General features: G+C 31.6%; 1 protein-coding gene across 1 annotated transcript in view; it reads right to left on the bottom strand.

The window, feature by feature from the left end:
* The window catches only part of LOC129219460 (pro-epidermal growth factor-like), a 43739-nt gene extending 31068 nt beyond the window's left edge, over nucleotides 1–12671 (bottom strand). The window contains exon 1 of the mRNA XM_054853857.1: nucleotides 12542–12671. Within this exon, the coding sequence (XP_054709832.1) occupies nucleotides 12542–12671 (130 nt within the window). The remainder of the gene's footprint in view (nucleotides 1–12541) is intronic.
* Nucleotides 12672–12994: the final 323 nt, after the last annotated feature.

The raw sequence follows: 12994 nt of genomic DNA, 5'->3' as shown, positions 1-12994 counted from the left end.
ACAACAGTAAATCTATTATGTTTTCAAGACGCAGCAAGTTCAGATATAACAACTGCATCACTGATTATAACAAATTGCATTGCTAATATTGTAAGTGTAAGCAGATCAGACTACAAGGAATCAGTGCAGTACAAACACATTGAAGAACAGTGGTGATGTAATTGAAACGGATTCAATGGGATTCGATCGCTTGAACAGAAAGCAACTCCCAGTGTAAACGATTGTATACGAGTTTGGAAAAAAATATGACAACAAGAATAAAACGGACCACATATTTGAATTGTAAGAAACTTTGCCGCGTACTTAAAACAAAACTGACGATGCGGAACAGCACGAAACAAAATCCGAACAAAATAATCATAATAACGAAATCCAGGATAAATCGAATTTGACGTCTAGAAAATTCAGATTCAGAAGGAATCGATGAAAGAAAAACTATATCCATATAGAATAGCAAAGAAATAAAATTAATAATGGAAATAATAACAATGAATTATTAAAAATATCTTATTTCGAAATTAAAGAATAAACAACTGATGGATATTTCACATACAAAACATTGAAGTATCATTTAAAATAGGAATAATTTAGTAAACCTCTTAATTTTCTATATGAGTGATACACAAACTGAAAATGATACAGCTCATAATTAATGTGAACTAATTACACAAATTGGTAACATGTTTCTATTTAACACGAAAAAAATTAAAATAATAAGCAGGTGTTATAGTAAAACTGATTTCAGTAAAATCGCAGAGACAGAAGGATCGTACTAATTATATATATATAACACAAAATGTATTAATATGTCGAAAAATAATTATTTCAATTTGAAATATGTACAGTACGATACACATTTAAAGTAAAATTATCGTTAACTATTGAAATCAACGACTTATTACGGGAACACTTTTCGCAGGAGAAAAGTATAAAAATGCTCGATATTCAAATTAAAAAGTGAGGGTGGAAAAAAGGATTGGTTAACTTTTCTCCAATGTAAGTGTACTTCTTTAGAAAACTAATTATATACAACTCTTTCCAATGCGATAAACGTTGCCCTCATTGATTAGTGATGTTTGCTTTTAATCATAGCTGTAGTTTTATAAACATAATAACTCTAGTTTTTGTTTCAAACATTTTTTTTTTGGTTCAATAATAATGAAACATCGACATCCAAAAAGTATCGAACACAAAACATAGAGACATTGTTGATAACTCAAAGACATTATTGACAAAAAAAAAACATCGATGTTTCGAATGCATCGACGTAATCTTTACTAATAATAAAACTTAAAGTCTCTCTGTCTGGATGTCTGGATCTCTGTGACGTGCGCAGCGCCTAAACCGTTCGGCTGATTATCATGAAATTTGGTACAAAGTTAGTTTGTAGCATGGGGGTGTGCACCTCGAAGCGTTTTTTCGAAAATTCGATTTTGTTCTTTTTATATTCTAATTTTAAGAACATTTTACCGAGCAAATTATCACAACGTGAAAGAGTAAATTACAAAATTATCATAACGTGGAACCGTGAAATGGGCGAGCAAATGAACGTAGCCAATAGGCGAGAAATTCATCATCCATTATTTGTAAATATACAGGCGAACCAAATGACCTCTTAATTTCCAAGTACGGGCACAGCCGTGCGGGTACCACTAGTCATTAATAAAACACCAAAGGTTAACTCATGGAAATAAATAGTTTTTGGTCAAAAATTATAAAAGAAGATCCGACAGTTTTTATGATGCTTGAAATAATAATTTAATTGTATCATTTAGGGGAAAATATGCCAAGTTAAGACACAGTATGCACATCTGAACGGCTGTTCAGATTAAGAGAAGTCCGATTTCATAGGGTCCGGATTGATGAGGGTTTACTGCACTTGATTTTTACATCATAGAGTTTCGTTGTTTATCTCTCAATGCATCAAAATCAGAACAATTTACAACACTGCAAGCTCACTTAAAACTGTGTCCCTTTTTTCCCTTCCAGTGTAGATTCATTTTAAAAAATCATCTCTTGAATGATTCCTTTATATTTTTTTCAATTCTCACGGTATATTCATTAAAATGCGCAAGTTCTAAAACTATTACAACAAATGTATGGATCGATGATTGTGAAACGTATGTCGATATTTGATGAATGCTTATCTATTATGGGACGCATAAGTTCCAATTTTATTTTAAAAATTATCGAATATAAATAATAATTGTCAGTTTATGTTATTGAGATACCAGAATCTTATTGTTAGCAAAAAAAAAAGTTAAAAAAAAAGTATACAATATGTATTTTTGTGAAAACACAGCAAACTTCAATACTATACCCCAAAGCTTATGCTTGTCAATGGGTTAAGGTCTTAGATTTGTTATTGATATGCATGGAAATTTTAAATCCGAATAGAAAAAAATATTTAATGGTTATTACTTTATGGTAGAAGACTTGCACAAAAAAAAAAAAAAAGTTGAAGTTTTTTCTTTCTTTTTTTTTCGTCCTAAAATTATTTTTGAAATGCTAACAGAAATCAAATTTTTGATGATTCTCTGCATGATACAGAATATGTAAGGTGACTGTAAATGGTGTTTTTGCTTCATTCGCTATGTCTCAGGCTTGAGTTGCAGCGAGTCGTCTGAAAGTGAAGGTTTTTCTTAATTTCGTAACCACGATTATGCAATAAGCAGAACAATCCATTTCATTCCTTTGTGTGCATTTAATAAAAAGCAACAACATGTTGTAATAAGAATTTCTACAATAATCAAACTTGTCTGTTTTCCCATTTTTCAAACATAGGTTTTGCAACACGAGGCTATATCTTTCTGTCTTTCACACGTCTGACTTAGGCTGCGTTTTTTAAATATGAACCTTCTTCAGGGTTGATCCATGGCTTAATTTGCATGGAAGTTGATCGCAGTTCAGCTGTATTGATTTTCACTTTTGATAAATTTTTGCTGATTAGATGGAATTTCAGACAATTACAATAATTATTAATTATTAAGAAACGTAAGAAAAGTGCAGTTTTTTTTTGTTAGAAATGCCCTGGTTAAATAAAGTGTTTCACAATCGTTTGAATGGTAAAACTATTGCAGTTCAAACAATTTTAGGGACTTGGTTGGTACCTGTCAAACGGCAAAAATCAATGAAAAGATCTTTACCTTAAAACTTAGTTTGACACCTAGCTAGTGTAACCCTGAAGGTTTTGAAACAATCTAAGTAATATTTTTAAAATTTTTCATAAAATCATAATATTTATTACACTAAAACTTCAAGACGTATTCATCAAAAGGCTTTAAAAAAATGGAAAGTCTGCTCACACAATCTGCTTACCAAAACTAGGGATAGGCTTTGCCATATCTCGAAAAGATAAAACATTTAAAATTGAAGACGTAGTAAAAAGGATGGTTTTTCTAAATTTTTCCATAGATGCAGAACTTTTATTTATTTATTTATTTTCAAAAACTAATTCATTAATAGGAAAACCCATTCCTGAAGTTTGTAAGCATACTATTATGAATGCAAGAAAAAAATGGTAACAAAATACAGATAGTATATCAGAAAAAGAGCCGGTATTAAACAATTAGCTCAAAAAAAAAAGAAAAAAATATATTTCTTATGAGAAAACTATGCTTTTAATGATATAAACATGACTTAAGAAAAAATCTTTCAATACAAAAAAAGATGTAAAAGATAAAAGTCCCTTGAATTGCTGATGGCTAAACAAAATAGTTTTGAACCTTACGTGAAACCGCTGATTCTACAAAACTGCTGAAAAGTTCAAAAATAGCCTTAAAGTAATCAAAACAAAAAACATTTTTAAATGTGTATTTTAAAAGTTATAAGTTCTTTCGGATTAAAATTTGGTCCGTTAGAGCAGAATTTACATAAAGTTAAATTTTTACATGAAATGCTTCTTTGAAACGTTCAAAATAGAACGAACAGTTAAATTTAAAAACATAACATGATAACGAGATGTCCAGCGAACATTTTTCAAAACAAATAAAAATAGATGAATGAATAAAACTCTTTTGTTTGAATCAGACATTCCTTCAGAAACTTACTGGGGACCGATTCGACAGAGATTAGGAAAGATACCTTGTATATGCGCGCACGTGTGTGTGTGTGGAGGAAGGGGAAGAATAATACACATTCAAAACTTTATTTTTCCACATAAAATAATTATTTTTTTATTTCTTTTAATTTTTACACAATTATGTATTAAAATTTTACAAGGAGGTAATCCAAAACCCATAAGGTTCACTTCTGCTCTTTGGGCAAATTCCCCGGTAAAGAGAATAATTTAAAACTCTCAGCTTCGTACGTTGCACTTGACTCACAATGCGTAGGCTGCACTCTCAAAATCCTGTCAGCAGCTGATTATTCAGTGAGCAAGATCCGCATGGGAAATGTTTCGTTTGATTAGATAACAATCGAGTGACACGTGATTTTTTTAGTGTCATTTATGACGAATAGGCTGCGATAATGACGTAAAAATCTCAATGCCTTATGATAGGGTAGTGGGACTTTAACTTTCCCTTTTCCCACTGGTTTGCATTTTTGATCATCACAAGATGAAGAAAATGCTATGCGGGATTATCCAAAGACACGTTTAAAACATTTTAATTGAGTCGTACTATTTTCTCTTAAAATACTTTTTCTCATAACTGATGTAAGCAATATCAAGTGTTTTGTTAAAACAGAAAGCATAGTATGACATCTTTGTGCACACTTGCTAAGTAAGAAGAAATGCCATAACAGAATTTTTTAAACACACTGATTTAAATTTTCTGTCGATTTTAAATATTTAAAAATATGAATATAGGTCACAAAATAAATTTTCAAAAGAACAATTAAAAAGAAATTTTATAAAATTCTGATATGAGTTGAACATAAAAGAAAATTTTCAAACTAGCAATATATTTGTAATATGACACTGGAGAGAAATGAAAAGCAAAATAATTTAGAAGTATCACACAAAGCATTAAGCATTTCTAAAAAAAGAATACCATGCATTTCATAAATAAAAATACTAAATGTTGAAAACATTGTTGCTCGTTGGCAAATTATTTAAGAAGTGTATGGTCAAACTGTTAAGTCAAAAGATCCAATGTATTCAAAGTCATTGTAAGACATTGTAAAACTATAAACAGAAAAAGTATAATTTTAATTACAAAACCGTGATATGTTTTATACTTAAAAGCAAATGATGTCAAAACTTTATATATATATATATATATATACATATATATATATATATATATATATATATATATATGTGTGTGTGTGTGTGTGTGTGTGTGTGTGTGTGTGTGTGTGTGTGTGTGTGTGTGTGTGTATAGTTATGTGTGTACACCTATTCTATAACATGAAACATAAAGGACATTATACAATATGAAACGAAATTGCAGCAAATTAAATTCAAATAAAAGAATTCTCACCATTTTCCCAGTGAAAATTTTTACGTTATTAGTGAGAAAAACGTGATTTTAAAATGAATTTGACAAAACGACGACAAAAAGAACTCTGTCGTGTCATTGAAGTAATGAAAAGAAAGTTTAAAAGAAAAACAGCAATGAGAGAAGATAAAATATTGATAAAAATGAAGAATCAATTTTATCCGTTAGAAGATAAAATTTCAAGCATCAAAGCAATTTTTTACTGAAAAAAGGTGCTGAATTTCAACTACGTTATCTCATATGTTAAGACAGTTATTCTTTTTCCGCATTGCTGAAATTATTCCCAACTGACGTCATTTAATAACAACAAAAATAAATTGTTTACATAAAAAGACTGTTTTGATAATATGAAAATTTAAACATTAGGCAGTTCAGCATCAATATATGCAAAAAGAGATAAAGTTGAGGATGAAAACCAAAAGAATTAGTTTAATCCGGTTTTAGTAAATATGATCCGAGAGTCACTGTTTTCGTTTTACACACTACGATGGATCGAAGAAAATTATCTCTGCGGCAGTTTTTACTCAAAATGGAGCATTAGACAATTGAATCGTTGCATTTTACGAAAGAAAAAAAAATAGCAAAGAAAAAAAGTTTTTCTGAAGCAATAGTCATATTCCCCTCCAACTTTATTTATTCTTGCGCTTCTGTCTTAATTAACTCTTCAAGGTACATTCATCAAACATTCAAAATAAATTAAACTAGTATGTTATACAAATTTTAAACTAATGCAAAAAGGACGAATTTTTCACCGGAATCATCTTAATACGGGTATCACTTGCTTTGATACTATATATATACAATATATATCTTACCTAAATTTTCAAGTAAATATAATCAGAAATAACAATTTCAATATTTTCATAAAAGTACTCGTTAATAAATTTCTTAGTTACAAAATCCTCAATAAAAGAGCAGTTTTAAAGAATTGGTCTCTACAATACCCGCAATTCAACTTAATTTTTACTGATTTGTTTTCAAAGTTTCATTCACCCTACCTGCAAAAGATCTATTTTTAGACACACCAGCTCCAATCCAGAATGTACTTTAAGTTACGCTTGATTCATTTTTAAAAAATCTTAGTGGAGGAATTAGATTTCTCCAATACAACAAAAAATGAGAACAAAATATAAAAACTAATTCGCTAAATGTTTGGTACAAAGAAAATAGCAGAAAAATGTTAGAGGTATTTCAAGCTCTGAGATGAAATGTTTGATTCATTTAAGACTTTTCTAGACAACAGGAGAAATTTGATGCAAGTTTGTTGACCACAAACTACAAACTTGATTAAGACATTTTTAATTTAGTGAATAGCATTCCCTAATGGCTAATGGCTGATTGTTTGGCCTTTACAGATATAAAATACAGATTAAAATATTTAGAACCCTTTGCAAATGTATTAGATCAGTGGTGCCCAACCTCTTTTTTACAAGAGGGTCGCACACAAATTTGGTGAAGATTACTGAAAAACAGAAACATGTGAAGGAAAAGAGGACATGAAAGAGTTCCCAGAAAGAAGAAAGAGAAAAGAAATGACTTTGCAGACACTGATGATTACAGACATTGTAGGGAAAGTGATGAACAAAGTCAGACATCTTTGGATTTCTTAAACTATGTGGATAAAGATTTTGCCCAATGATTTAGCAAAGAAGAGCCCTTTTAGAAGCTTTATGTGTGAAACAGAACCCTGAATGTTTTAATGCAGCACGTTTAGATTGCTCAAGAATATCAGTTGAAAGAGATATCTAGAAAGAGTTAAGATACCTCCCTCTCAAATCTAGTTTTTGGTTCAGACCGCATAACCAATTAGGGGCTGATAGAGAAAAGAAACTTCCTTCCAAATTTCAAGGCAATATAAAAAAAAGAAGGCGAGAGTTCTTGATTTTTGAATTTTAATCGACATAAAATTGTCTTGACACTTAAGACAAAATCCTACGGTCTACATTTTATTGAGTACAAAATATATACTTCATTTTTGAGAAATTTTTTCTTCTAGCTAATATTTTATTTGACAAGAAATTTTAAAGCAAAAGGGGATTTGAGGTACATTTGACCATATACAAAGTGGACGTTTTTTTCTTTAAGGTTTGTATGGGGACAGAAAATATTTATTGATAGTAAGGTTAACTTTTTTTTTTAAACGGATTAAATTTTAAGATCTATGCAAAGAATTTCACTATAAGAGCTTACTTGTTTTCTTATTGTACAATTACTCTACCTAAGAAAGGATTAGTTTTTAAAACGAGATGAATTGAAAGCAGACAATATTTTCGTTTCAATTACATTGCATGTGTTCACTTCGTTTTTCAGAAAAAATTAATTATTCTTTCATAAACGATGCTTCAACTATACCAAAAAAAAAAAAAAAAAATTCTAAACATACATTTAAAACATTTTAAAGCTCAATTTATGTGAGTGACATAAATGCAATCCGTAAAGTTTGCTTTGAACTAAAGAAGAAAATAACCTTTTGATTGCTTTATTTATTTATTTTTGGTTTAGTTGGGAAATACAGATATTTACGATAAATTCAAAAATGAGCTCAAAAAGAAGAAAGTTATTTCCAACAAGAATTTCTTAAAAGAAGAGAGCTACATAACATAACAGAGCAGCACCCAAAGTTTCTAAGTTTCCATCACAAAATAGCCACCTTATGTTTGAACTTGGGGGAGTTATCTAAGATGAAAGAGATGAAAGCATAAGCAAGTGCAGTCGACAATGTAACACAAAAGAAAAGAAAAACAGACTACGACAGCAAGAAAACAATTGACGACCCGAGAAAAAAATGATAAGCATCAGCGAATCCAATACATCTCCTTGCCTCACGTGCTGTTGCTTAAGAAACAACGGAACAGCATCGGCAGCGGATTATGGGGTTCAACGGATGACCCTGGACCGTGGACGGAATAAAAATGGATGTATCACAATTTTGCCTTTGTCTTAGGAGAATTTCCCTATCTTCTTTCAGTGAAATTACTTCCGGTAAAGAAATAAACCGCTTAGGCGTAAACCACATCCACGTGTTCCGCATTGTTCGTTTGTATCGTTTCATCAAGTTACAAACAAGAATGTGGATTAGCTACCGTGATCCACCATGGCAAAACAAGTCAATATTCCAAAAGAAGGATGGTCAAAACAAAACACAATGAATTTATCTACCTGGTAAGAATGTGATATCGAGCTTTTACAACATCGATGATCATAATGAAACATTTCTGGACGATCACCATCAAAAGTATAAGAAAAGTGCAAACTGTATAGTTGGGGCATACCTAATCTGGCAGCATCATAATGCTGTAATTAGGATGTGCGTAGCTTTCAGAACGTTGTCAGGTTTGGTTTGCCTCAACTATACTTAGGACAAGGCTAGCATGACAACGTACATTAAAGTGGGGTCAAGCTCTTTGTAGCTTTCATAATGTAGCCGAATTAGCTTTTCCTCAAGTAATAGTCGATCAACCAAAAATAAGGTATAAATCAGACATCAAAGTAGTCCAAAATGAAACGAAAGATCTAAACAAAAAACCACCAACTCCACTTGCTGCTGATTTTGTCAGATAAACTGGTTGGAAATGTATTTTCTGACATGATATTGCATAGCAGTTTAAATGTTACAGCTGAACCATCTCAACATTGAATAACAAAACAAGCATTCAGGTAATTCATCTGAAATCATTTCTTTATCCGACAAACTTTCATTTTATCGATGTACAATGTTTATAGCAGGGATTTATGATGTTGAATAATCATTAAAAAGTGATATTGACAAACGAAATAAATGTCTTGGAGGAGGGGAGCAATATCTATTAAAAAGGAATCTTTGAAGAAAGTTAAAACGACTTAACTTCTAAGAAGCGCAATGACAATGTTTAATAAAAATGTTTATTAGAAATAAGCGAAATCACTAGAAACGGGTGGATGGAAGTAATAGAGTAGGGATGTGACACTACACAGATGTGTTTATCAACATTTTGTCATTGATCGGAGGGTATGTTTGTTGAAGATAGATGTTTCATGTTAGATATTATTTACTTTGTTAATCTTATCTCTTACGAATAAAAAAGCACGTGTGATAATAAAACGTAAGATAATTTCATAATGGTTTAAGTTGCACTGAAGGATTGATCAGGGTTGGGGACATTTATCCCATTAGAAAGGGTTTTCCAAGAATTTTTCTCAGACATTTAGCGGGGGAAAATACACATTACAGGGAAGAGTTAACAAATATCATTTTTGTAGACGACGAATAGAAAGTATAAAGATCCTATGAAATTGGTGTTTGTAAAAAATTACTAAGTGTGCCATGTGCGTTAAAGGAAATCGTCGTTTCTGAAAAACATCGATGCCTTGTCATTTATGTTTTCTTCTAACTGCCCTCAGTTCATACAAAAGAAAAAAGAGCAATAATTACATTTATCTTTTAAAAGAGATTTAAAAAACTTCGTTGGTGATGAAATTCAGTCTTTTGGATTAAGTGTTGATGAACCTGAAGAATTAAAAAGAAACAATAAGGATGTTCAAATCGAGCTAGATTTAATTTTACATTTCGGCTAGACTGAGACTTATTTTGATAACATAAGAGCCTTCTCTACAACATAAATTAACCTATTATACGCACCAGAGTTGAAAAAAAAACAAACATTTAAAAATCAACCCTACTTATATTCTAAGAAAAGTCACTATATCGACACTGTAGAACTTTCCACAGAAGTTTAGAAAGAATTAGCTTGAATCGCTTACTGTATAAAGTATTAGAATCATTATTTAAAGATACTCCTTATAGTTTATAGGCAAAACGCCAGACAGTATTCCTCAGCATTTTATAATCAATCGTCATAAATTAGATCTCTCAAAATTTTACCAATATTATTTGCCCTCAAGAAACACTTCTCAATAAAATGATTCAAAAACTGAATAAGCGTTCCTAAAGAATAGTTCAACCACATTAAATAACGATGAGGAGATTCAGGGCATTGATTGAAATGATTTTGCAAGAGACAATGTATTTCAAAACCATGCATACCCTGAAGCAATACCTCAATCACTAATCTCATATTGGTTGAAGAGAATTCGTTGGAACATCTTAGAAAAATATTTGGCAGGTATCGTAAGAAGATATTTTTTCTGGACCGCTGACACTTGATGTAAAAGTCATTTCTTTCTACGCATATCGATGAAAACAAATGAAGCCTCCTACACTTACGTGCAACTTCGTTTGGACTCGAATAGCTATTCGTTATTCACATTGCTTTGATGGATTCAGCATAAAAGGTTAGTGCACGCGATATAAAAATTCATAGGATTCCCAGAAAAATGGAAGAACGAGTTTATGTTAATCAGAGTAGCCATTGTCCGGTCAAGGTCTATAATACTCTGATAAAATGGCGATTTAAAAAGCACCAGCGTGGCAAAAAACTCAAAATAAACTGAAACTTTTTTTGTTTAAAAAGGAACAAGTAGTCAACGATGTAAAACTACTTTTTCTTCTCTTTAAGAAAATATTTATTATAATTCTAGAAAATTCTCAATAAACTGAAACTTTCTTTGTTTAAAAAGGAACAAGTAGTCAGCCATGTAAAACTAATTTTTCTTCTCTCTCTTTAAGAAAATATTTATTATAATTGTAGAAAATTTTCAATAAACTGAAACTTTCATTGGCAAAAAAGGAACAAGTAGTTAACGATGTAAAACTACGGTTCTTTTTTAAGAAAAGAGTACCAATACACATTAATGACAATAGTATCCATGTGTGAATGAAGGCAATGATTTACTACTCTTTTACGCATCTTTGATGCTTTTAATTAGTTGTTTTAATGGATCAGAAATAAACCAAAACGAAAGAAAATGCGTACGATATACCTATTTGTAAGAAAAACAATTAGCTGGAAACAAAAAGCACCATTGGTAAAGTAGGAGGTGACACTTTGACACATTAAATTATGCATTGAAAACATTAGAAACTAGTGATTGTAAAAACTATTTTATGAAGTAATATGAGACAATTTAACATGTTGAATGCATTTCGGAAATAAATAAAGTCAATATGCTATGCGAATTAATGACATTTAATGAATGCAAATATAAACTTAAAAAGAATGCATACATGCACTGGGGAAGTATCTCAGAAGGGTCCTAGTAATTTAAACTGAATCATTCAATGAAAAGATCTTAAAAAAGCGTCCACTCTCAGAATATATATGCTACAAAAAGAACACCCATTTGTTTCATCTTTCTGAAACTGAATAAATAATGATCTGCACTTTCTGAATGGGCTGCATATTAATACTGGTAGAACGCATTTGAACATACGTCAACGAAACAAGAGAAATTGAGGCAATGAGTTCTTTTTTCCCCCAATTGACTCGATCAAAAGATGGTGTTTCTGACTTTCAGTTTTATGCTTTTGTATTTAAAAGCAATTTTTCCTTTTCCTGAATAAGTCAAATACCCTCTAATGTGGAAGACACGAGAAAATTTTTGTACCGTCTAAAAAAAATTCTCTTGAAGTTACAAATTGACGATAATTCCTTATGCAAAATCAAATTTGCAATGAAACTAAAATAATAAAACGAGCGCTCATTGACATTTATTTCGGTCGACAGTAATCTCGCAACATCATAGGAATCTTTTAGCGATTGAACAAGAGTTGACTGCGCAAGCTACATTTTGAAATCAAAGTATCCAAAAAAAAAAAAAAAAATAAATAAAGAAGCAACGGCATATACTATAATTAGCATGATGGTATTTCGTTCAGTACAATCGCAATTCCTCTTCGCACACATTTTGGGTTGTCATTCTTTTTCTGCTCTATGCTTACTACTTCGGTGGAATAACATGATTTGGGAATTTTAGAAGAGCTGTCAATGAAAGCTTACTTAGGATCTGAGTTTTGCACGCGTTTTACTCAAAACCTAAAAAGCCTATTTGTATCCCAATGCTTCTCACTGCCTCAATTCAACATGAGAGTAAAATCTTATTTAGGAGGACATTCAATGAACGTCTGCATAAATTGTATGCTATATGCCTAACCAGAATAGTGACATGCACGGTAATTGATACTATCTTAACTTGAAAACAAAATGCAAATCTCAACTTACATCGAGTCCGGCACCACCATCGTACTTCATTAAATCCACAACTCAATCTTCCGCCATCCGACAAGTCCGGCAGAGAGCCGGAAGGGCAGGGCGGCGCCACAGGACTTTCCGCACCGCTTCTTCTCGCCATGATGGATAACACAAGGGGAAAAGCAAAACAAAAAACACCGGCCTCAAACAGAGCCGACACAGTAAGAGAAACAAAAAACCGAAAATCCGCGCACACTTTAAGAGTAAAGCAAGTTTCCAAAAATCCGGTTAGGACACAAGTCTAAAGCCTCTTGAAAATCCATGGTTAGGTAACAATCCTGAAGCTGACCAAGGCATACCGCTAGACAGCACATTTGACAGTTGACAACACATCCGCACATTGGACAATATTTCACGACATCGCAGCGACGAGATTCGGCAAGGATAATCCAGACGCTTGCAGAGACGCAACTGGACTGAGTT

This window comes from Uloborus diversus, chromosome 1 (genome assembly GCF_026930045.1).
Source record: "Uloborus diversus isolate 005 chromosome 1, Udiv.v.3.1, whole genome shotgun sequence".
In the NCBI taxonomy this organism is placed as follows: Eukaryota; Metazoa; Arthropoda; class Arachnida; order Araneae; family Uloboridae; genus Uloborus; species Uloborus diversus.
Note: the sequence above shows the minus strand (reverse complement) of the source record. Positions and strands in the feature narration are given on the sequence as shown.